This window comes from Corvus hawaiiensis, chromosome 3 (genome assembly GCF_020740725.1).
Source record: "Corvus hawaiiensis isolate bCorHaw1 chromosome 3, bCorHaw1.pri.cur, whole genome shotgun sequence".
Lineage (NCBI taxonomy): Eukaryota > Metazoa > Chordata > Aves > Passeriformes > Corvidae > Corvus > Corvus hawaiiensis.
The window spans coordinates 38,288,905-38,314,396 of NC_063215.1; the positions used below are offsets into that span (position 1 = coordinate 38,288,905).

The following is a 25,492-nucleotide window of genomic DNA, read 5'->3' on the forward strand; positions in this document are numbered from 1 at the left end:
TTAGCATTTTATGATTTTATTGTTGGCACTTTAGTTCTATTAATTTGATACCTTCTCAAGAGAGTCTGTAAGCTCTTTAGTGCTGAGTTCAACTCATATTTGTGCAGTGCTCTAATAAAAGATTCCTTATGAAGTTCATAGTATTTCAACAGATACTACAAAGACAAAAATCAGATTAAACTCCAGCTGTGCTTCTTGTAAAGTAACTTCTTAGTTGCTCAGTGTAGCAGCTCAGAAATAAATAAAGCTTATGGAAAACATCTTTTTCTCCCTGGAAAAAAAAACTTATGAAAAGCACCCAGAATTTTCACTTGATACTACAGCCAGGTTTCATCAGAACCTTTCAGCAGTTCGTCAGCAGGAGAACTGTTGGTTTTTCAACAATAAATACAGCAGATGTGTTTTGTATGCAAAAATAAAGATACAGGAAGAAAACATGAACTACGAAATTGGAGTCTTTACCACATAATTCACTACCAGGCTTATGTTTGCTCACTTACTGCACTACAGAGTCTTCCTGAAACACTCCCAGATATTTCAGCTTCCCATCCAAAGATATTTAAGTTTTCTTCCCCCATTACCAGATGCAGGACTCAGATTTCTCAACTGAGGCATTAAATAACTCTCACATACTCCCTTCTGTCTAATGTTTAATCTCATACTGGCTCCAGCTGTCATGTCAATTGGAGACTGCTGTCAGAAATTATCAAGTTGAATCAGAGCTGAGATGGAACAAAGCATCTCTCAAACTCCAAATCTGTCAACTTGCCAGCTGCTTCCCTGGTGGCCCAGAGCTACAGCCATTCTGTTTGAAGACGGGAGCTCTTATTTAGCCTTTCTGTGGCATGCAAGCTGAGATTTTTTTTAATTACAAAAGATAAGAACCACAGTAGGAAGAAATGGTAGATCTGACAGACGTGAAAAACTGCAATTGGGTTCAGTATCTCTGACCACTACAAAAGATAAGGTAGCTGTATGACATTACAAAAGACAAGAAAAAGATTTGTATCGGTTTCTCATTCACTGCAGCTGAATACTTGTTCACTTACCCGGGAATTAGGATTGTCCAACACTACGAAAATAACAAAGATATTGGCATTCCGAGCTGCTTGAACTGCTGCTGTCACCCGTTCCTTGCCTTCCAAGAAAAGGCCTCTTCCATCAGATACAATCAGAAGCAGCTGTGCCGTTTCTGAGCACAAAGAACATTTAAAATTCCAGTGAGTTCAGAGTAATCCATTTAAAAGGCAAACCCCCCTATTTTGCTGTTTGCCCTGTGGATATAATGGAAAAAGGGGTATTCCTAAGGAAATTAACTCTTAATCAAATAGAATTATGTGACTTAACATTAAGCTGCTGTTACTAGTAGGTCAAGAAAGAGAGTAGTGTGTGATACCATTGAAAATAATGGGGTAAGGGGATGGTGACACCCACAACACACAGACGACTCGCACCCTCCATCAGTACTATAATCAAGGATGAAAGTCATGGAAAATACCAAGCAGACTTAGTCATGGACTTGTCTTTCATGCCTAAGGATTGAATACTGACTGAATACTGACAAGAGTCCAGCCCCCAGCTCAGGAGAGCACCAGCTGCTTCAATGAAATGGAGCTCAAATCTGTTCCTCTAGAAGAGGCACCTATGGGTCCATCTGTAGGCTTTTCTCTGTTGTCCCCACTTTAACAGGCTTGGCTTCCATCAGAGAACAATCCTGGAGTGCCCAAAATGGGTTATTTTTGGAAGAAACTAAATCAAAAGATAGGCTCAGAGGCACAGTCAAGGCGGTCCAGCTATTTTGAAGTAAACCTACTGAAACATCAGACACAGCACCCATGCTGGGTTCCTCAGCACCAACCATGTCTGGAGACATCTTACTTGACTCAAGTTGCCCCCAGAGTCAGATACATCCTTCTGCAGGTACATTCTAAGTTATGCATCTGTCACCCTTTAATTACCCATAAAACCACAGTAATTACAGTCAGGAATGCAAGCCCTAATTGTTACAGAGGGATGCAGAACACACTTCTGCAGACAGGCCCCAAATGTGACAGGGCTTTGTCTTTTTACAGAAAGAGGTGAAGGATCCTACGGCCTTTTCTCTTGCCAGCTCTCTAATCCTAAGGAGCTGATTGCTGCTGCATCCCTGTCTAGTTTAACGGAACTGGATGCTGCTCCCCCTCAGAATATTCTGACATCCTGGCCACCCTGTGGCAAAGCAGCTGTGGATTATAAATCCCAGACTGTCCAGATCTTGGAGTACTTCAACGAGAACTTATAAAAAATACTGGTGCCACCATGACAAGCTTTTAGCTATCACAAAACAATCTTTTAGACTAACTATGGGTCAGACACAAGGCAAGCAGTCTTCCAGCTGTTCTGGGAAATTCAAGCAGCTTGTGATCTAAAGCTGCAGGACAGTGAAAGGCAGGAAGGAGGCAAATTCCCTCCTCAGAGCGGTGTGCTTCTGGATATCTAGAGAACTCAAGCTCTCAAGCAGGAGCAGAAGTGTCTAGAATCAGGGTCCCTATGAAGCTGGACAATGCTCCAAGCTGGCACAGCCTAGGCTGTAACACAGTCTGCAAGCATGAGGTAAAGGGAGACAGGTAAGGCGTGCCTTTTAAAAAAGTCTTACACAAAATTCTAGTGAATTATTGACAAATACCAAGTAGGTGTCTCAGGTTTTGAGCTAAATTTCAAGCAAACATTGCTTTTTACAAAGCAAAACCTAAAGCCCTAGTGCAAGTGATGTTTCAGTGCTAGGAGCCTTCGTGGCAGGATCCTACTTCAGGACTGTAGTGAGCATTCTGCTGCCAGGGCAACAAGCACAGTAACACAAAAAAACTCACCCGGACTAATATTTTGAGACAACTGCTGTGCTGCAGCAAACATATTTGCTGATGATTCTAGAAACTGCAGAAGAAATCAATAAGAAAATTAAGTGATTTCATCATAAAAATAATAATAATGAAAACATTTCTAAAGAACACCTTTCTCTATTTTAAATGCTAAGACAGTCTGACCACCTAACACAGATATAGTTCTTGGCATTTTCCTGTATTAACTCCTGCTTGAAATTTATGAAGTACTTTTGAACTAAAGAATCTTCAGAGAAGCCTTCAAACAGGATTTAATTTTTTTCCACTGCTAGAAAAGCCATCAAACCAGTACACTGCTAAAGAGATTAATGGCATCACTGAAAATTTCTAGGCTGAACTTCTTTGGCTTCAACTTGAAACAGAATTATCCAGTTTCATATTCCCCATTAAAATTAAGAACATCAACAGTCAAATCCTTCCAATTTTGGTTTATAAGATTACTGTTGACTATTTGGGTCTCCTCTGTTTCCATTTAATATCAACAGAAAATCTTACTGAAGCCTGGAAGGGTAAGACTGCAAAAACCTTCCTAAAAGAAGAAAACTTTTCAGCTCTCCGTATCTGTATTCCTATATGCCCATTTTAATAATTTACTATATTTATGTAATTTACTACAGGGAATTATTTTTTTCAGGAATCAGTCAAGTCTGACAAACTTAAAGCTCTTCCTTCTAATACTACAGTGGAATCCATGGCATGGAATTCTCCTAAAGTCTCACAAACTTTGATGGGATTTGGCATTGGGGTACTCAATAGCTTGTACCCAAAATACTTTTGAAGACCCAATACAGAGAAAGGTGAATGCTTCAAAGTGGTGTTAATCAGAACTAGAAGTGAGAAAACACTCTTCCTGTTACAAAATTATGACCACTATTTCTTTGTATCTAACCTGCTATCAGACTCTCAAATACAAAAAAGTAGTAAGCGTTACAAAGTGATCATGAAACCATGAAGCTGCTGATATCTTGTCTGGAAAAGATAGGCAAACCTGTTGCCCTCGAGGGACTCTTGTGTACCTGAGCTATTTTTGTTTTCTTCTGCTGAAACTTGCAAAGACGCAATATCTGTGTCCCTGACTGGTCACTGAACTGCTCATGGAATGGGTGCAGCAGCTGAACAGTCTCTCCAAAGCTTTAGAAAAGAAGAGAAAATTACAGCATGAAACTGGTCTTTACATTCTGCTCTGAAGTACTGAAGAAAAGTCAAGATTTCAAATAAACTCACCTACACACAGCAATTTGTCCCACTTCTAGAAGAGTCAGAGCATTTCCAATAACTGCTAGGGATTCATAAGCAAGCTATTAAAAAAAAAAGTTACATCAAAAATAGCATATTCAATGTTTTACTCAAAGCCCAATACTAAATATGAAGAATGTTATTTAAATTATTTTTCTTCATCTAGAAAAACAATTGAAGAGACTGCCTATCTTTTTGCCTGTCTTATGTAAGACAGTCAGTGCAGTAAATATACACTAGCTCTGCTTGAGGGCTTCAGCTGATTGATTTAGAGACACCACTTTATACAGGCTAATAAGTAATAAATAATGTATTAGCCTTTATACAGGCTAATAAGAAATAAATAATGTATTAGCCTTTATACAGGCTAATAAGAAATAAATAAGTAACTGTTTAGAAGGAAACACACCATTTCAATTAATAAAAACCCTACAAGTGGGCTAGGATGAATGAATATTTAGTGCTCCAATGAACTGCCAGATAAGGAAGTTTCAGCCTTTTGTAGGCTACAGAAAGTAATTTTACAGTGGGATATGTACACCTCTGTCTAACAAACAACAGCTCAATCCTTTCAGCTAGTTTTCACTGATCTTTTGTTAATAAATCTCTTAGGTATGAAGTGACAGGAGTTCAAGCACATGGTCTGTAAAAATAGCTGCTCTGGAATTATCAGTCAGACTTTCCAGCAGCCACCAGCCCTGTATGAAACAAGTCAGCAACTGCCATACTCATCAATGACAGGCAGTTTCTCCATACTTCTCCTGAGGTTTTATTTTACCTGTTTAGAGTGACTGTCAATCATACTAGAGGAATCATCAATAGCCAGGCAAATCTGGTACTGTCGTTTACTGGGCTTGGTCCTTCGCAGCCAGATCTTGTCTTTTCGGAACTGACTGGCAATGTACGGGATCACTTTGCGCATGTTCAGTCTCTTCCCTGTTCTGTAGTCTCCTCTGAAAGTTGAGAAAAAAGTCATAGTGACAGGGATTATCAGCAAATATCTCATTCTGGAAATCCATGGCCTACGCAGCATATACCCCACATAAAATTTTTTTTTTAAATACAAAAAATCCAAAATTAGTATCTTAACACTTATATTTAGTTATAGATTAAAAAAACCCCACATTTTTAATGTAAGATGGATATTCAGTGTTTTTAAAAGAAGTTCACATCTAGGTATCTAAAATGGAAGGCAGACCTTGAATTTAGACTCCACCAGTTTGAAACAAGTCTGTATCTCTTAAAAAAATCATTTAACATTATAAACAACATAAAACATTTTGACTTTTAACATAATCTTTGACTTCACTTCAAATAGTGAAGTTGATTGATCACCTGCTACATAGGAGAAAAAAAAGTAGGAGGAAATATCCTCAGGATGGTTGCCTACTACTATATCATATTTGCATTTAATAAAATAACCTAATGTTCCCATACAAGGAAATTGAAGGCATTTGCAAGCAGGAATCATTACTGTAACACAAGAACAACATAAAGCTGCAGTTTTACAGAGGCTAAAGCACCCCAAACCCATCAGTTTGAAGAAACCAGAAGCCTCAGAAAGACCCAACTTACTTCAGCTTGGCAGCCTGAGTGGGTTCCAGTATGAGTCGCAGCTGTTCACAAAGCTGCTGTGACAGAGGAGCTGTCAGTACTAAATACCTCTGCCACAACTGCGCTGCTTCCTTCTCCTACAATATCACACAAAGAAATTAAAATGCATTATGAAAAACAAAAACAGTAGGAGACCACTGTCTGAAGAAAGAAACCAAACCTCAGTGCACTAAGGTGAAGGCAGTGAGGGGAGGGCAGTAACCAGCTAAAACTGAGGGTGTCTCATATGACAATCTGCATTCACATTCAAAACAAGATCTGAAACATCATCCTGCTTCAAGAATAATGTAATTTTTTTTTCAGAGTAAGTTAAACATAACAACAAAAATAGTATCTAAATCATGTGATTTTGAGTATTTAGATTCCAGCCTGCTTGGATTCCTCAATGTTTTAGCAGTAAAAGAAGATGAAATAATGCAATGAAGGATTATTATGACAGTTTTATATTCAAATGAGGTCACAAACCTCCTCTGGAGTTCCAGGCTGTTGTGTCTGCCAAGCTTCCAATTGCCTTTCAAGTTCCTTTCTTAGCTCTTCAGGATCTCTAACAATGTGCTAGAAGTGGAATTATGAGTTTTATGAGACAGAAAAATAAGTTTACACATCTGGTGATCCCCAAAGTATAGCAAACTATAAAAAAAGTATAAATGCATTGTTCTTATTCTTTTAAACAAAAAAAATACCTGAATACCTAAATGAAGATTTTAAATCTCCATGTTTTTTAATAGCTTCCATGTACATTAAAGATAAATACCTCCCCCACAAATATCTCCATATGTGATATAATCAATATAGAAACAAGGCTAGGAACATCTATGATGCTGACACTGAATATAATAAACCACAGAATTTCAAGATAAAACAGTGAAATGATCTTTACAAACACCAGATTTAATGACAGTATAATGGAGACCAAACTATTGAACACTACACCTACCTAGTATCTTTGAAAACAGTGTACTTCACTTAATTATATTTTTTTAAAAGCTTCATTCAAACCACTTGAAGACTGAATGACATCATCCTCCTTACCTGGCACCAATACTATTTGATAAGCCATTCTGTTAAAGGACACCCAAACTTTATGATACTTCTTTTACTTTCATTGTGCTTCCACTGACAACCTCTGTCCCTGACTTACAAACTCCCAGCTTAGCAGAACAGCAGTACATGGTCTGCATAACCTGCAGGTTTATGGATTAAGGAAAATAAGCCCATGACTGCAAACTCAGTAGTCCCAGTAACTTCTCATTCCTCAAGAAGAAGCAGCTGGTCCCACTGGTCAACTACTGTAGGTTTAAGGAAGGGAGCAAGAATATACATGGAGGGGATTTATCTCTTCTTCCTTTCCCTGAAAGCTGAGAAGCTGCACTTTTCCCCCAGCAGCCTCGTTCCCTTCCCCTTTAATGGTGCTGCAAGAGCTCCCTCTCCTGTTTCACATTTTGCATGCCAATTGGAAAAAAATCTACAAACCCCAAAACCACAATTATTTTAACAACAGGAGAATGCTTGCATTCAGCAGCCTTTTTCCAAAGAGCTGCAATATTTGGCATTAAGACAGAAATATCCAATGTAGCTGGGACACAATCCTTTCTGTATTATGCACAGAAACAGTAGAATAGCACCCTCCAAGTGTGTACTTAGGATACCATACTGTAAGAATGAAAGGTCAATCCTTCTAAAAAAACTAGACACTGAAAATATTTTTACTTTATCAACTGGTTATTCACCACCAACTGCTTCTATGCCATAGGTCTTTATGATAAAATGTGCTTTTTCAATGAAGTTTGCACTGGAAAACCCTGAGTGTTACATGAAGCTCTAGGATCTTCTAGGCCATAGTATTTTTTTAATTGAGACATTCATAAAATGCTCAAAAAGGTTCTACAATACCTGCAATCAGCTTTTATAAAGAAGTAATATATTATAATGAATTAACTGAAGTGTGGATTCTGTATGTACCCTTTTGTTGTCTTCAGGCCACATACCCTTGCCCATTGCTTTCCACTTTAACCAAGCATTTGATCTGCAGATTCATCTCAGCAGAACAGTTCTTTACAGTTAGAAAAACAGAAGCTTCTAAAAAAAACTATGTGAGAAGATTCCATGGGTAGAACTAGTCATTTTAAAGGCATCATTCAGCTGCATATACAACAGTATATGTGTGTTACTTTTCATTCTGCTATTAAATAGTATCAAGGTACTGAGTTGGCTGAAAAAAAGTAATTCTAGCCTTTTGCATTCAGAGTTTCATTAACACAGGTCAAGTAAAACCATCTTTTTCTACTACTGTAGCTGGAAGAAGATAGCCTGGGGATCCTACCTGGGAAGTGTCCATCAGAAACTGGTGGGCTGTGTGTATGGTCGAGTCCTTACTTCGCTCTGGCTTCTCTTCAGTCACCTTTGGTAGCTTTTCTGGTGCAGAGTCACTGACATCCTCCAAGTCAAAAGTCTGGATCTCTGGCTCCACCTCACCTGGTCCTACAACCACAAAACTAATTACTGACTTCATGGATCACACATAATACAAGAAGCAGTATCGTAGCTTGACTATTTTACAGAGCATCTCATATGCTTTGTAGTGCAGCCTAGACATTTTCTTTTAAAAGAAGTGCCACATTTTAAGACATTTAATTCTAGGAATGGGATGAATACATCTTGCAACTCACTGGAACAGATAACCATGCATTTCCTAGTGCAAATTGTTTTTCTGTCTTGTAACCTTCTTGCCAAACAAACCAAATAGTAGTTAAGAGATCTTTAACACCTGACAATGCCACTGGTGAAGTACATTTATTGACTCTCATAGCCTCTGACAGAATGATAGGACGTATAAAGTCATTTGAGAACAGTCAGAAAAAACCAGCAATCTTTGCTTATCTTTTACTCTCTAGTTTTTTAACAGAACAGTTTTCTATAAATCAAAAATCAATTTACAAATAAAGGAATGGACTAAAGAGTTTGTTTTATTACTATTGCTACTGTACTATGCTGTTTAACAACTAATTTCTTAAGAAATATTCTAAAGGAGAAAAAGTATGACATTGTAGCAGATGTTTCGAAAACTTTAGTTTTTCAGAACATACAGTTAGAGAATCGTGTGGAAAAACAAGTAGACTGATTACATGCACACCTGTACCATAAAGCTAAAAGAGTTTAGCAAGAGATTTAAGTGATTAAAGTTCATGGGAGTGGGACGCTTGTAAAAATTGTCTCCGCTCTCCAGCCACGCTGTGTTGTTCAAGAAGAAAACTGTTCAAAATCTACGCGACAGTGTCATTTACTCAGATTCATCAAAATTACAATTTCTGTTGCAATTGGCAAGAGATACTTCTATCTAGCTTATTTTGTTTGGGGGGGCTGTGTGGCTGACAAGTCAGATCTATCTTCTCCTCTACCAGTCACTTCTGTTAGCTGCTCAGTTTTGTTCCCACTTAAGAAAGAAGGCAGTGAGAGTTTGGTGCTACCTCATTGGATGTTATTCAGACCAGCTCCTCAACTTCTTGCTGGTTTATTTGGTTTTTTTGCCAGAAGTTATACATAAAACAGTTGAATTACATGGTGCTGATGGTGGTGACACTGGAATGCATTGTTATATGCCAATTAATTGAATTGGCATTGTGTTGAACAGCAGGGAAGTGTTTGCTTTTTATTTCTTCAAAGTGGTGGATAAAGATTAGAGACCATTAACTTGAAAGAAAGCAGCAAACCCCTCTGTCACTCAATCAATTTAGCAAAGGCTAATGCTGGTTACTAGGCAGAAGTAAGAATATTGCTGCAGCAGAATCAATTTAGAGCAGGCATTTTAGCCTTACAAAAGATTTTACAACAGATGAGTCTTATGAAACTCATCCACTGCATGCAAATCTAAATACCTACATATACATCTAAGATCCATATCAGCATATATTCAAGAATACTTTTTAAGTAAATGTACCAGGAGGTTTAGTGGCAGTAGACTTCTTTTTTTCTGGCTTCAGCTCCTCAGTGTCTACTGCTCTGAGATCCTCGTCCTGCATTTCTGTTTCCATTGCTGCATCTTCACAGTCTCCTTCTTCCTTTTCCTCAGGAGGCATAATAGGTTCCTCTTGCTCCTTGCTAGCTACATCTGCACAAAGACAACAACACGTGTCAAGAGGAAAGTGGAAGAAGTAGTCAAGTTAAAAAAAATGTTGCATTTTCTGAGGCCACTGCATATCAGTTTCAGCGAACTTAGAAGAGATCTGAGGCTCAAACCCCTGTTTTATCTTTCATTCTGCTGTGCTGTGTCAAGTTCAGTATTGTGTGGATTAACTGAAGATTTGAAGAGAACAGATTGTAAAGATATATATTAAGATAAAATCCATTTTTATAAGTCAAATCGGTATTTTCAAAAGTGTTACTGTTAGTTTGAGTCTGACTGCCAAAGAGTAGCATTTATTGCAGTGAAATGGTGCTGCATCTTTAACCAAAGCAAGGATGGTCAAATGTAATGTTATAAAGCAAACAGGGAAAACCACAGCAAATACGAGTGTTTCAAGGTTTGATTCTGCAATGACAACTCTTTACACCCAGAAATACCACTGTACCATATGTCTGTGCATCATAGTGTTCAGAGCCTTGTTTAATATGTTCAAATGCTTCAGCCTCCTCCACGTTTTGTTGAGGCTGAGTTATATCCTGCTTTGTTTCACTGCTGGATTCCATGGTTCTCAGTCGCTTGTGGATGCGTTCATTGTGATCTCCCATTGAGCGCTCATTGTCTGCCTGGCCAGGTTTCCTCTTGAAACTCTGAAGAAAACAAATTAACACCATGAAATTCAAGAGAGGTGTAACCCACCACTAATGAGAACAGTGTTCTAACAAGGAGAAACTGAGTCCTGCCTATTTGCTGGTTAATATTAAGACATTTAAACAAAAATTTAAAATTTTTTATAACAGAGATGAACCTGTGTATTTTTCCTGCTTTGCTTCTGAGAAGCCATCCGGGCCATGCATGTGGATTCATGGCCTTCTGACTGATTTGCACTTGAAGCTCCAGTTCCACTTTCCTGAAAAAGAAAAAAAAAATTTCAAGTGTAACCGAAAATAGCAACTACTGTAAACAAACTCCAGATGTTAAAACTGCAGTGCTTTGCTACGTTCTGTTCTGAATGACCAATGGCTCATAACTGCAAGTATAATTCTTATGGAGAGCAGACAAGCCACTTCTGCAGTTCAACAACTACCCTAAACTTACCTTTATAGTAGTGAAAATGCAGGGTGTATCTACATGGTCTTGAAGGTTTTTTTCAGTGAATTTATAACTGGTATAAACTCAGGTCTTATACACAGTTCTTAAAAACTATGGCGGCAGTTCCCTAATTTCAACTTGAAAACATATTCACAAATTTAGCATTTTTAACTCAGACACTTCCACATAATTTACCTCTTTAGACTGGTCTCTTTCTGAAGCCTCTCCAGCCAGCTCAACAGCACTGTCACTCTGCAGATTTTCTTGCCCAGTCTGCCCTTGTGTTTCATGCTCCATTCTTTCCTCAGCCTCAGGAATCTGTTCATCCATCTCTGAATTATCTTTATCCTCCTCTTCCTGAAATAACATCAATTATAACATTCTAAAAAACACTGAGAACTGTGTGTTACTGAAAGGCACTTAAAGATGAATAAGGTCATCAGGCACAGTAAAGATGGGTTAACAAAGGGAAAGTCCTATTAAATTTGATACCCCTTCTAGGATGAGATCACGGGCCTAGCAGATGAAGGGAAGGCAGTGGATGTAGTTTTTCTGGATTTTTAGTAAGGCTTTTGATAGTGTCTCTCACAGCATCCTTTTGGACAAGTTGTCCAGCTGTGGGATGAGCAGATTCACAGTGAGCTGGGTGGATTGCAGGGCTCAAATGGTTGTAGTGAATGGGGCTTCATCTGACTGGTGACACTCACCAGTGCTGTTCCTCAGGGCTCAGCTCCAGCACTAGTCCTGTTCAGTGTGTTCATCAACAACCTGGATGCAGGAGTTGAACGCACTGTTAGCAGGTTTGCTGATGATACAAACTGGGAGGTGCTGTGGGCTCTCTTGAGGGACAAGAGGCCTTTGCAGAGGGATCCAGATAGATTGGGGCACTGGACTATGATTAATGGGATGAAATTTAACAGGTGCAAATGCTGGATTCTGCACTCAGAATGGAATAATGCTGGGCACAACTGGGAGAAGAGTGGTTGGAGAGTGGCTCTGAAAAGGGATCTGGGGATGCTGCCCACAGCAGGCTCAGTGTGAGTGAGCACTGAGCCCCAGCAGCCCAGAGGGTTAATCTCCATCCTGGGGTGCATCAAACACAGCAACACCAGCTGGTCAAGAGAGGTGGTGAATCCACTGTGTTCAGCAGTGGTGCAGCTTCACCTGAGTGCTGTGTGCAGTTCTGGGCCCCACAAGCTAAGAAGGATGTGAAAGTCCTTAAATATGTCCAGAGGAGGGTAACAAAGGTGGTGCAAGGGCTGGAAGCAATGTTCCATGAAGAGTGGCTAAGGACTTTGGGCTTGTCTGGTTTGGAGAAGGAGGCTGAAGAGTGAGCCTACATTGCTCTCTACAACTTCCTGAGAAGGGGACATGGAGAGAGAGGTGCTGATCTCTTCTCCCTGGTACCCAGTGATAGGATGCATGGGAATGGTCATTAGGACTTTAACATCACTTCTTCACTGAAAGGGTGCTCAAACACTGGAACACACTTCCTAGAGAGGTGGTCAATGCCCCAGAGCTGTCAATGTTTAAGAGGCATTTGGTCAACATGCTTAAGAATATGCTTAAATTTGTGGTCAGCCCTGAAGTGGTCAGGCAGTTGGACTAGATGATCACTGTAGGACCCTTCCAACTGAAGTAGTCTATTCCATTCTAACACAAAGCCAAGGAGGCAGCAGGAACACAGACAGCAGAAACACATATTTAAAGAGCATAGCTCTTGTTATCCTGATGAAGGATCTCACTAACATTGTATCTACCAATGTCAGATTTGTTTTGGAGTATCACAGAACACATCCATTTCTTCAATCTTGTATAAGACAATTAAAAAAAAAAAAAAAAAATTCTTTTATTTATTACACTCTACCTGAGGTTGAAGGCCTTGGTCTTCATTAGGGATTCCCTTATCTTCGGCAGATTCATTTTTTTTCTCATTAGGTGGTTGTGACTCTTCCTCTTCTTCTTCTGCATCCTCAGTGTTCCCTGCATCATCTTCTTGATCATGAACATCTTTGTCTCCTTCATCTTCCTTCTCCTCTTTATCTTCAGAAACGCCTTCTTCAGCTGCTTTTGCATCCTGATCATCTCCTTCTGTCTCACCAGTATCCTCTTCCTTCTGTTCTTCTGTCTTCTCTGCCTCACTTAAATCCACAGGTTTCTCATCTATTTCAAAATCATTCTCTTCTTCTGGATTTAAAAAAAAAAAATCAGAAAGGTATATAAAACTTTCAGCAAAGTACAGAGACTGAATATTCAGGTATTTGGAATAAAACAGCCCAGTCTATCAAAAACCCATAAAATACTGAGTCCTATACACAGAATCTACGATTTTCTATAGCCAGATAATTCCTTTAAGTCTCAATTGATTTCTAACTAGCAATATAGCAAGATGAATTCCTACTAACTCCCTTTAACCAAATATTCCTGAGGGTCAATTGACTTTTAAGAGTACAAATACTCTTAAAGTATAATAGAATAACATATTCTATTATATAATGTTCTTGAAAGCATAATAAAAAAAATATGAAACCACAAAAGCAACTGGACTATTAAATAAGGAGATTCCAGCAAAAGTCAGGCTGTATCATTTGGATAACATGAGAAAGCCTGCTCCACAGTGTGCATGAAAGGGAGGTAAAGGAAAATGCTGTAATGCTGAGTTCTTGTCTGGCCTGCATTTGGTATATTGGTATTTTGATACACAAATGAATTTGTAGCTTCTTGGTGGTTATACAGAATCCTTCCACCACCTCTCTCCTTTCTATAGACAAAAAGGGCTCATGAACTTATTATTCCCTCCATTTCCATGTGGCTTTCATCTAGGAAATGTAGAGATTTTCAGCTGTACCTTCATCCTCCTCATCATCACTCTTCTCATTACTCTGCAGATTCAAATTATCAGGAAGGTCCAAAGGTTCAACTTCAGGCTCCTTTTCTTGCTGGCCATGATACGGATCTACTTCATTCTCATCATACTCACGCTGTCAGCAAAAGAATGGGGGAAAAAATAACAGGCATGTACTAAGTGGGAGGATAGGCAAAGATAAGAAATAAGATACTACTGTATTCTCTAGGACAGAGAAATACTGGATACAATATTACATTCTGATCAGTTAAAAGTGGATTTCCAGTGGTACACATACTCATGCATTAAGAGCAGAAAGAAAAATTTCAGCAAATGCATTTGCATAAATTGGTGGTACTTAAAACCAGCATGTTTTGTGTTCAAAAGCCAGTTCTCCTAGCTGAAACATTCTAAACAGAATATGCACTCTTGGAGATGCTAAATGCACACGGAAAAGGTGTTTCTGTTGCTAAACACACCAGAATTAGAGTTTTGAAGCTTTGACCATCAAAACATCAATTCACTGTAAAGCCTGTTTTGGCAGCCATTACAAGTTCAGGGTGCTGCAAAAGAAAAATTCTTTCTGGAATAAAAATCAGAAAATAAATGTATATTATAATGGATACAGTATGGTTTACTTTTAGCTCTGAAATGAACTAACTTTTTTTCAGTGCACTTCACTATTAAAAAAAACCCATTTCAAATTCTGAGAAACACATGATATGAGCAACAGAACGTGGTTTAACAGCAAGATACTTCATGTAGTCCAAGTAATTTTTACCTCATCAATTTGTTCATGGATTTTCTCTTTATTTCCACTGTCCTCTTCCTGTTGCTCTTTTTCCTCATTCTTGGGAGGTTGTTTTTTATTATCCTTGTTTCCTATCCCCAAATTGTCATCTTTTGCAACAAGCTCTGAATCCTCCTATTAATAAATCCAAAAGACACTCAGTTATGTTACCTGCTTTTCAAAGTCTCAGTGACAAGACCATCTCCTACAGAAAAAAAAGACAACATTAAACAAAAGCCCTGAAACACTAAACAAAATTTAACTCCACTTCCTAAGGCCAAGAGCTCTGAGAGGCAATTCCCATTCTAGGTCACATTAAGTTAGCAGAGTTCAATTCCTTTGATACATTTTTCCCCCCACCCCTTTCCTTATTACCTCATCCATTCCTGGTCCAGTTTCTTCTGTTTTACTACTAGCATCTTCTTCATCATCATCATCTTCTTCATCCCCCCAGAGCCTTTCATCTAGTTTATCATCAGCTTCAGCATTATCAAGATTGCCCATCTGCTTATCCAGTTCCTCCTCTTCATCTGAATTTTCCTCATCTTCTGTGTACAGTTCAGAATGTGTTTCAGTACAGAGGAGGGAAAGCTAATGTTTTTGTTAACTTTATAAACAAATAAGCAATCATACTTAGAACCTTAATTTCATCACCCCATTCACTTAATTGATATATGCTGAAAAAGACACACATGCCCATGTTACAGAAAAGTATCAACCTTTACTGGACTGATCTATAACTTTTCTTGTAAGTTTGCCATAGTGGAAGAACCAAACCTTTTTTCTCCCGTTCTCCATCATGCATCTTTCCTTCAAAGTCTTCAGACATTTCAATTGCGTTGTCTTCTCCTTCAATGTCTGGTTTAGAATCTTGATCCTCTTTCTCCTTCTCTTCACCCTTTCGAAAACTGTCTTCTATCTAAATCATTGGTAAAGCCAAAAATTACAATGGATCTTGCCTATATAGTAAAAGCTTAAGTATCACAACAATATTTGTAAACTGATATGCAAAGATGAAAGCCAAAATAAATAGGTGACTGAAGGTAACTTCATGTTTCTTCTACCCAAGACATCCACATCATGGATTTCAAGAGCTTTTCTAGTTTTGCTTCAATTAAACAAGAACAACCCCAAACACTTGCCTGATCTTCACTTTCTATTTTGTCGCTCACATCCTTCTTGCCTTCCCCTTCTCCAATACCACCATCCTCATAATCATGGAACTCTGTTGCTCCCTCTCCTGCTTCATCTTCAAGTAATTCTTTTGGCAGACAAAACCCCTGCAAAGGCAAACAGAAACTCAAAGCCTTCTTCAGTAGTAAGTTTAGTTACTTACTACTTAGCTTAGTTTCTACTCAAGACTCTTACACATTAAATATATGCTTGCCATATACCCACTGTTATCTCTAATAACTTACCTTTAGGGCAAGCTCTGTAAAAATGCTGGTTAGAACAGAAAGCAATTTTCCAGTACTCCTGTGAGATGCCAGTGAAACGGTGAGGTAGAACAGGATGAGGTCTGAGTACTTGCAGAGCATGGGCTGTAGACGCACCAGCAAATAGCAGGACTGGTTGAAGAACTGCAGTTAAAAAACAAGAAGAGCTGTCAGTCATTATTTGTACTTAGTGACATGCACCTCAGAGAGGGTCATGATAGTGACTATAAAGAAATGCTCAAAGCAGAATTATCAGTAAGTGAGTTTAAGTACAATTTCTACAGTTTCTGGAGCTTTTCTAGATTTTTCACAAAAACAAAAACTTTGTCTTCTTACTACAGAAATGTCTGACTTTTGCACTACAGAAGACTACCTTTATTTGTCCACAGTTTCTCACATGCTTCTAGTTTTAAGGCACTGGGCAAGAAGCGACGCACATTGAACCACCAAAGTAGTTCACAATTCCAAATCTCTTGAGACTCCTAAGCCAATAAACTCTTGAAAAGAACAATTTTACCTTATGTTTATATGAAGTACAGTCTTCCCTGTAATATTTCAGGATCTCCAGGAGCTCTGAAACACCTAAAATTGCCTTCTGCACATGTAGGGACTCCAAATCAGCAGACAGATCTTCATCCAAAAGTTTAGTTATATGTCCAGCTTTAACCACATCAAGTAAGGCTGCATCCTCTTTGTTTGAAATACATGAAAAAAATGGAGATCAAGTCAGACAATCTAAAAATGTCATAGTAAGAAATCTGGATATATCTACCCTCTCTGTTTAAATACACAACTTCTCTTAAAATAGCAATTTCTTTGTGTATGGTACCTCTGACACACACACACAATTTAAGAAATTTTAAGGTTTGCATTGTTTAAACTCTTCTGCTCCCCACTCAAGTATATTGACAAACTTACCATTTTCCTCTGAAGATTTTTCTTCCTCTTTTCCACCTTCCTGTTTTCTCTCTACCAAACACTGAACAGCATACAGAACAGCACGGATAACAGTCTCCACTTTTGTTGAGAATTGCTCCACAAACTCTTCATCCGACTGTTGATTTCCTTTTGAACCGTAACATAGGCAGTTTTACATGGAAACACATCAGATTACAAGTTCCTATGTTTCCTTTATGCAAGGACAATGACAGCACTATGCAATTTTTACTACCCAGTTCTACCAAAATATCCTTGCTAATCCTGATCTTCAACATGGTACAAGATCTGTCACTAACAGAGATGGTAAAAAAATAATACTGCACAAATAAAGTCTGGACTAAATTTTGAAAGTTTGAATTTCATGAAGTTTTTGGATAACAGAAGGAACACGGGGCCACCTTCAGCAACAACCACACTAATAAATTGTGTCTTTACCAACATTACAAATCAGGTAGAGAAATATTATCCTTACCACTGCAATTTGACACAGAAGCAAGAAGCTGTGTTCTCCAGGCTGTGAAGTCTGAAGACGTGTTATTAACTTCTTCTTGTATATACTTCAGGCTCTTGATGAGGGCCATCTGATTTGCAGCTTCCCTGTCTTGCCCATTTGGAAGAAACAGGGACTCTATGCTTTGTAACTGGGCTGAGACTTCCAGCAAACAACTCACAGCTGATGCGCAAACCTCAAAGTCTCTCCTGCAACAGAAATACCATAATACTGAAAGAAAAACAAACAGCCCAATTTAAGATTAAACCTTTTCTGGGGCATGGATAAGGGAGAGGCAGCATATCTCCATCATGAATTTATTAAATAAAAGGTCTGACAACAAGCTTATATTCGCACTGTTTGAAGCAGAGAGAAAATTAGAAGATTGTTATTAAATAGGCTACAAATTTCTTTTATAATGAAAATTTCTTCATTAAATTTTTATTTGAAATTCACCTCATTAGCTAAGGAGCTATGGGGATAAAATCCTGAGAGACCAAAGACAAAGTGGGACGCTGAGATGGAAATCTTTTTGACTTGTCAGGGGAGTGGGAGAAGACGTACATTTCTTTAAAGAGTCAGGCACTGCATTTTGCAAAAAAAAAAAATGAAAGGAAAATTGTCTGAAGAGCATCTGAACCCATTTTTCAATATATGCATAGGCAAAAATTTTCAAAATAACTTCACACATATTATGTGAACATAGAAGAGATGTTCATGTGTAGAACTCACCAGGAATAAAAGGAGGTCTCACGTGACTGTTGTCTTACTCTGTCCACTTCTGCTTTCATGGCCTTCACATTTGCCATCATTGCAGTCAATTGTGTAGCTACCTGCAGCCACAGCTGATCCTTATTTCGCATTCTGCATCCAGGAGGCAATTGCTCAGTTGTTACTGGAGACAAGTGTTTTAGATCTGAGGGAATCAGGTCAGGTATTCCTGCAAGAACATTTCCCATTTCAGGTACTGAATTCTGAAAAATATTGGGTTTGACATCGGTCCTTTCATTCTCATTGGACCTGGCTGACTCTTCTTTTGGGCAGCACTGGATAAACCAAGACAGATCCTCAAGAACCATCACGCACTGCATGGAAAGTTGCTGCAGTCTGTCTGTCCATTGTTGAATACTGTCTTGAGGAGGAAATGCTGAATTGTATTCTCTGTCAGCAGTCAACCTAGAATCTATCTCTTGTATACAACTCAGGAAGTTCCTAGTTAAAAAGAAAGAAGGAGAAGTTATAATCACTGAGTTTTATGTTGTACTTCCTTTTTAAAAGCTCTACCTTTAACTAAATTAATTTTTAAAAAAATCTAGATAATAACCTCTCCTGGAAAAACTAAAAAAATAGTTTTCTCTTTTTTTTTTTATAAGTTGTTTAATTAGTGGCTTTTTCCCTCCCTGAATTATGAAATACTCCAAAACCCAGGAAATCTGATTTGCTATGAAAGTCATAGTAATGCAGATAAGTGTCCTGAAAATTTTACTATTCCTGTGACTGTAAAGCTGAGGAGTTTGTTTAGTTGGGTTTTTTTATTTGTTTTTTTCAAGTTTCCTGGGGTTAGAATAAATTTTGCACCTGTAATCTCCGGTCCAGAATTCCTTCTCTGTACAAAGGTACTAGCTCCTAACCTGACTTCAGAAAGTTTTGTGGATTACAGTGTGCTGAGCACAAATATGCTCAACAAAGGTGGTGTCTGCAATCACTCTGATGACTCAAGCAATGGAGTGAAAAATCATATCAAGTAAGAAAGAGTCTTACTTTTCCTGTTACAGTTTTGACACAACATTTAGTATGTCCCACCTTTCTAGAATTTTTCTTTGTAAGCTGTTGATGCTTTATTTATTTTGGCTCAAAATACCACCCAGATCATTTATTTGGCCCAGGTCAAGCCAACAACTTGAATGTGAACAAAATTAACTTAGGCCAATACCAAATGAACAGATAAAACAATCTGTAAGTTTAATGGTTTAACTGTGAAATTAACTACAGGAATTATTTCACATATATGCCTAACTTGTTTTACAAAATTATTTTGATTCCAAAATACTGGCTGCAGTGATAGGATAAACTTAAATCTTTTCTATCTAGGTTTAAATGAGGGGAGGATAAACATAGGGAAGCAGAGGAAAAATTTGTTATTCTCTTCTACCTTATTTTCCATCTTTCTTGAACTGATGTGCTTACTGTGAAAACTTCTTGCCAACATTTAAATGCTGGAAGATGGAAAATACCTCAGTAAGATCCACTGTTCTGTCAATGCAGTAAGAGATCGCCTCTGTCTCACAAGCATCTGCATGAGGTGTGCAGTGAACCCTTTGCATCGTTCAATGCTACCTAGTCCAATATCCTAAACAAAACAGAGACAGAAAAAGTGGGAGGGAACAGTCAGATAAACAACCCGACAACAGCATTCTCTGTGCCTCCATTTCACTGAGCAGACTGAAAGATTATGGTTTAATTGAACAAGTCTTAATATACAGACTAGAGTTACAATTATTAGTTTCCCCATCTTCATCTTTTCTGCATCTTCTATATATCCTGCATACAAATCTGACTTTCAAGTAACTTCTGCAATAGTCACATTACACATCACTCCACTGCAGCAATTCGTATCAGGAATTTAGTTCCAGTATTAAATCTACCTTTTATAAGTAATGATTAAAATCTGAAGAGATACCAGTCTAAATACTTTACATTCATGACCACTGCTAAAACCATTCAATTCATTTTACCAGATACACTGACAATTACTTTCACTCCTTTCATTAGAAGGGGGTCACATCGTAAGGCTCAGAATAAATGCTCACAACACAAAGCATAACTGATCACAGTCATGTTCCACTATTTGTATCCAATATCAGGTGTGACTTTGTAAGATCATGTTGTAAAACAAGGGGTAATGCATAGTGAGAGGAAGAGCATCTGGAAGAGACACTTTGTTTCTGAAATGCTGCAAAAGTGGTTCTGGTTTGGCAGAACCCATTTGTCTGTTCTACTGATTTTAGACCAATCTGTAAATGAAGAAATATATTGGCAATTCTTGTGCTGGACACAGACTTCAGTTACGCCCAATTATAAATATCAACGGATTTCTTCACGAACACCAAATAACATTGGGTTTATTTTCCTTACAAGTTTGGATTCAGCATTTCATGAGTTCCTTCATGCACAACAAGTAGCAATTTGTGATCTGATGGGATGAAAGACACTGTACACTGAACAGATCATTAACTTCTTTCCCTAAACCAATTTTGTCCCTTCATAAAACAGCAGGTTTTCACATGCTGCATTTAAGGAGTGGTACAAAAGTGTCATATTTAATATCATATTACACAACATAGCATAATCTCCCATCACCTTTTTACTGCTAGGAAATTTCAGTCCAAGCTGGTAAAATGAAGTTAACAGAATTAAGATTCTGTTTTTACTTTGCTGTTTTTACCTTGGCAGGTGCTAAGAATGCTGTCTGGAGCCGAGAGTGACGTGCAAGTGACCGATAGAAGTACTTCTGGCATCCATCCCAGGCAGAAGAAATCTCTGTCAGCAACCTGGCAGAACACAAAGAGGTCTGGTATTAAAAAGTACCTCAGCATGCTGGAGCCACCAGGTCAGCTCTTCACCTCAACAGTTTTGCTTGAAATTTGTTGTTTTGCAAATGCATTCATCTTGCAATTCTTCATTTTATCTAAAAATATTCTAATCTTAAGAAAACATTAAATTTTTAAAATAAACTCTAAGGAAACCAAATGGCAATAGCAGCAAGATCACCATCTTTGAATAGCATTTAATGCTTAATTAGTGATACTGTTTTTCTTCCCCTCATGCAAATAAATCCAGCTTCACACAGAAGCTTTTCTTTTGGCCCTGATGCAAGGTACCATAAACTAAACCCTTACAGCCCAGAAGGACAACAGCCAGCATGTCTCAGTAACAAAAAAAAAGCACTTGTTGACAGAGAAACAAAAAAAAATAAATCTGAGAAACCATCTTTCCTCTAAGAAAGTTTTTCTGTTAATGCCCACTTCCAAGAATTTGCATTTTCTCCTGAAATATGCCATTATTTAATGAAGACAAAACAATGAAGTAATCCCTGACAATCACAGCTCACCTTCAATAAAATCACTAGCAGTTTACACTCTAATATAATGCTAGCAAAGCACCCCAGGCAAGGCTGGACAGTGGAGGGCCAACTGAAATCTAATTCATGGAAAGAATGAAACTGAGGGTACAGTTGTTAAAGTGCAAATTAAAAAAAAAAAAAAACAAACAAAAAAACCAAAAAAAACCCAAAATGAAAAAAACCCAAATCCTTGCTCAGTTGCACATACCAAACTGAGAAGTAATAGAAGGAAAGGAATATGCAAAATCCTAAATGAATTACCATCCAGAAATCCAGTCTAAATCAACAAGCAATAAATTCCATGTACTACAGCTGCAATTCACACAATCTGAGGGTAAAAAGTCCTGTGTACATACGTGGCATCCAGTTCATGTGTACAATTCACTGCAGCCAATGCACTACACAAGTCCAGTGGACGAAGGTAGAGAACTTCCTGGTAGTCTTTGGAACGGGACCAAGACAGACCTTTCCGGTACGACAAACCTGGAACAGTATTTAAGCACACATCCTTCCATGCCCTCGTTCTTCACATGAAAAATGTCACTCATACAGTTGGTAGTAAGATATCAAATGTTCTTATTTTGACAAGTCTTTGAACATGCTGCAAGTTTTGTAATGTAAGAACACATTGTAGCTGAGCTGTCTTGAGCTGAACACAGCTGAACAACACAGCTGAAATAAGACTAACAGACCTGTGTGCATTTAGGACTTTTCACTGCCCCATGTCCTTTAAGAAGGTTGAGTTAGGGATCATTTTTAAGACATGAAAAGGCTGATGAATGAGGAAGGTAAAGATGTTACCTGTCATCGTATTATGGTGGGTTTAGATGTACTGGCAAAGATAGTAAAATGCTCAAGAACTCTGTACTTTTAAATTAAGTCAATTTTTAGTCAAAGCTCACCTGTTTTAGCAAGGCTTTTAAAGAGATCTGACAAAGCCCGTTGCTTTTGCATCTGAATATGTTTTGCCTCGGATTTCTGCTTCTCCTTAGTTGCTGTCTGGTCAAATGTTAAATTTTGCAGTTCAGCTACAGAAACAATAATACCACCTGTATAGAAGACAGCAGACAAAGGTAAGAGATTGAAAATTTCATGTACACAAAGCAGCTGTGCAAAGACACTCTAGGAAGACGACTATATATCTGCACTTTTTCCTGGTTTGTTCCATTTATGTTATAGATGTCAATTGTGGTATGGAAATCACAAGAAAACCTAACCTGTGAACTGGTCGAGATTTTCCACCAGGCTTAGGAATGAATTATTTTCTGTAACTGCTGTACACATTTTCTTCATTTTTTTAGTAAGCTTAGACAGACGATACTGAAGAGATTCTGTATGAAATGTAACGCCATCCTGACATTCTGGGAGTGCCCTCTGAAAAAAAAAAAGAAAGAAAATTATACACAAATATTCAAAGCTCTCATTTGATCACTAGGAGTAAATCACTTAAAAAAAAGGGCTAAATTCATCTGAAACCCCAAAACATGCTCATGTGATTCTTTCATCAGTTCAGCACCAATACTCGAGAAGAATTATACTACATGTATGTCAGGCAGACATTAGTTTTGAAAACAGTCAAGCAAATGAAAGACGCTACGATCTTACTGTCTTAGGCATTTGTCATTACCTCCATGAAAAAAGTAATCACTGCTTCAGGTCAGCTTCCTCTGCCTTCCAAGTTTAAAGGCATTCCCCTAAATCACTAATGCCCTCAGGTTGCCAGGTAAGAACACCCTCACTTACTTTCCACGAGACACGAATTTTGTTCTTGAAGAACAACAAAACCAGTGTGCAAGCAGAGATTATTAAATAACAGAATTAATTCCTCAGCACATCCAAAGCTAATCCTTTTGCTCAATTTATGTTTGCATGCATCTTCTTTAAGGAATGAAGACAACATGAAGTGAAACCAACAACCTTGTTAACTATCAATAATAGGCTTACAAATCACTGACCAACAAACCAAACCCTCAATCAATCAAACACGTTAGATTTGCATTAGATTTCTGCCTCCTTGCTCTACCCTCCTGTACAGGACACGAGCAAGACCAGCCCTGCTCCTGGTCTGAAGAAACTGAACAAAGCTGAGTGTAACTCAGCATTTCCCACTCACCACCAAATTCTGATGAGTTATGACTGTCTCCTTGCATCTTGTTAATAAAAACTAACGATATGAGTAGGAATTCTTTCAGGAAGAAATTTACCTGGCTTCCTCTCTGAGCTGGGCAAATTAATTAGAGACATACTAAACTGATGCTCTGGGGAGCAGGATTTACCATGCATCAGCTTGTCCAAGGCAAATGTTCACAGTCCAGTAACTGTCAGCCAACAGCAAACATATGACAGTGTAGTGCATTCCCCTATCAGTAGCCAAGCCGAAAGTGACTTAATATTTAATCAGAGCTTATATACACAAAAATCCCACAGCTACACGATTGTTAATTTGGGCCCTTGTTTAGAAAAAAATAACAACTTCAACTCCCAGGCTATTTTACTGCACTAATAGTAGAGAAGTAACAAATTGCTGCAGACAATATGTAAGCAAATTGGAGATGAAATGTGTGACTGCCTCATCTCTCTATCAGAGCACAGATATAGCACCAGATCAGTACAGACCATGCTTGTCATTCCATGCTGCATTCCCACCCATCTGCAGTGTTGCGTAACACTGAACACAAGTAAGACCAAAGAAGTTTATGATATATTCAACAGATTTGACACTTACATAAGACCTTCCTGAATAAATCAGTGAAAAGCAACATAGAGATGAGAACACAGAAAATATTCTTCCCACACTTAGAATAACTCATTCAGTCACCTTGGTAACATCTGTTCTAGCAGACAGAACCTTTCTTAATGTGTTGTTTAGCCTCTGAATTTTGGTTTCTTTGTCGTCAGATTCTTCTTGCTTTTGCATGCAGTCCAGCTGCTCTTCCTTACCAATTTCCACCAAGGCAGGCCGACATGGCTCATCCAGAACAACTTCAAACTTCTTCATGAATTTAAAGAGGGTTCTAATTACCAAATGAAAGCAAAAATGTTACTGGGTTTTGTAATCCTGGAAATCTCCCAGCTGCTGGAAATAAATGTTTCCACTGTGTTATGAGCAGAAGAAACATTTCTGCATTCAAATGCAACATCATAGAGAAATCATCTAGAAGGAAGGTTCAAAATAGGGAGCTTAATTTTAAGTTCTGGCTTACCTCCGTATTTTTTCAACTGATTGTTTTATAGCCCAGAAGCTGACATCATTCCACCTGGAAATCTTCACAAATTCCTATTGGGAAAATGAATAATTAGTGGGATTACTTATGTAAATGAAATGAAGTATTTCCCTATCAAAGATGATCTTTAAACCTAATAAGCTATGATGATCTGGTAGTCTTAAAATGCAAGACATTTTAGTAAGTGAGAAAATTATTGCACAGGCATCTTATTAATAAAGTGTTTGCACTGCATAAAAACTGCTGCATAGCCAAATGTTATGAAATCCAAAGGGGCTTCACCACTGGTAGAAACCTGCAGGGATAAATGGGAGTGATCAAACCTTAAAGCCTTCAATCAACTCATCCCTCACCTCAAAAATAAATTCTTGCCAAAGAAAATGTGAAGTTTAGTAGGGATTACAGTGGCCAACAGAGCTATTATAGACAAATTCAAATTGTATCTGCTCCACTGTCCCTTTGATTAGACCGATACATTGTCTGAGCCAAGTTTCCTTTTACCTTAAGTTCCTTTTCTATGGGTTGACGAAGTTCAGTGATTTTGGCCTCAACACACTCTGAAAACTGCTTATAGTAATTGTATAGATTCCACAGGATGCTGCACAGAACATCTAGAAGTGAGAAGGGACAGATAATAATAACAATAATACTAATAATCATTATCATCCTTCTTTTACCAGAGGATATTCTTCAGTACTATTACA

At 38.1% G+C, this 25,492-nt stretch overlaps 1 protein-coding gene across 2 annotated transcripts in view; it reads right to left on the reverse strand.

Annotated features, from left to right (window-relative positions):
• The window catches only part of MDN1 (midasin AAA ATPase 1), a 93,709-nt gene that overhangs the window by 1,251 nt on the left and 66,966 nt on the right, over window positions 1-25,492 (reverse strand). The window contains exons 71-101 of one of the 2 annotated variants that reach the window (XM_048297244.1): window positions 25,290-25,399; window positions 24,768-24,841; window positions 24,383-24,578; window positions 22,782-22,938; window positions 22,467-22,613; window positions 21,921-22,047; window positions 20,887-20,992; window positions 19,676-19,791; window positions 18,174-18,653; window positions 17,424-17,650; window positions 16,931-17,077; window positions 16,530-16,702; window positions 15,995-16,156; window positions 15,719-15,856; window positions 15,354-15,495; window positions 14,952-15,121; window positions 14,568-14,711; window positions 13,790-13,922; window positions 12,809-13,128; window positions 11,137-11,298; window positions 10,658-10,759; window positions 10,298-10,499; window positions 9,667-9,837; window positions 8,053-8,210; window positions 6,195-6,284; window positions 5,691-5,806; window positions 4,894-5,068; window positions 4,104-4,177; window positions 3,896-4,010; window positions 2,850-2,913; window positions 1,050-1,192 (exon numbers count right to left, since the gene is read on the reverse strand). In XM_048297244.1, the coding sequence (XP_048153201.1) occupies window positions 1,050-1,192; window positions 2,850-2,913; window positions 3,896-4,010; window positions 4,104-4,177; window positions 4,894-5,068; window positions 5,691-5,806; window positions 6,195-6,284; window positions 8,053-8,210; window positions 9,667-9,837; window positions 10,298-10,499; window positions 10,658-10,759; window positions 11,137-11,298; window positions 12,809-13,128; window positions 13,790-13,922; window positions 14,568-14,711; window positions 14,952-15,121; window positions 15,354-15,495; window positions 15,719-15,856; window positions 15,995-16,156; window positions 16,530-16,702; window positions 16,931-17,077; window positions 17,424-17,650; window positions 18,174-18,653; window positions 19,676-19,791; window positions 20,887-20,992; window positions 21,921-22,047; window positions 22,467-22,613; window positions 22,782-22,938; window positions 24,383-24,578; window positions 24,768-24,841; window positions 25,290-25,399 (4,841 nt within the window). Of the gene's footprint in view, window positions 1-1,049; window positions 1,193-2,849; window positions 2,914-3,895; window positions 4,011-4,103; window positions 4,178-4,893; window positions 5,069-5,690; window positions 5,807-6,194; window positions 6,285-8,052; window positions 8,211-9,666; window positions 9,838-10,297; window positions 10,500-10,657; window positions 10,760-11,136; window positions 11,299-12,808; window positions 13,129-13,789; window positions 13,923-14,567; window positions 14,712-14,951; window positions 15,125-15,353; window positions 15,496-15,718; window positions 15,857-15,994; window positions 16,157-16,529; window positions 16,703-16,930; window positions 17,078-17,423; window positions 17,651-18,173; window positions 18,654-19,675; window positions 19,792-20,886; window positions 20,993-21,920; window positions 22,048-22,466; window positions 22,614-22,781; window positions 22,939-24,382; window positions 24,579-24,767; window positions 24,842-25,289; window positions 25,400-25,492 lie in introns of both variants that reach the window. The other variant, XM_048297243.1, reaches the window with a different exon arrangement.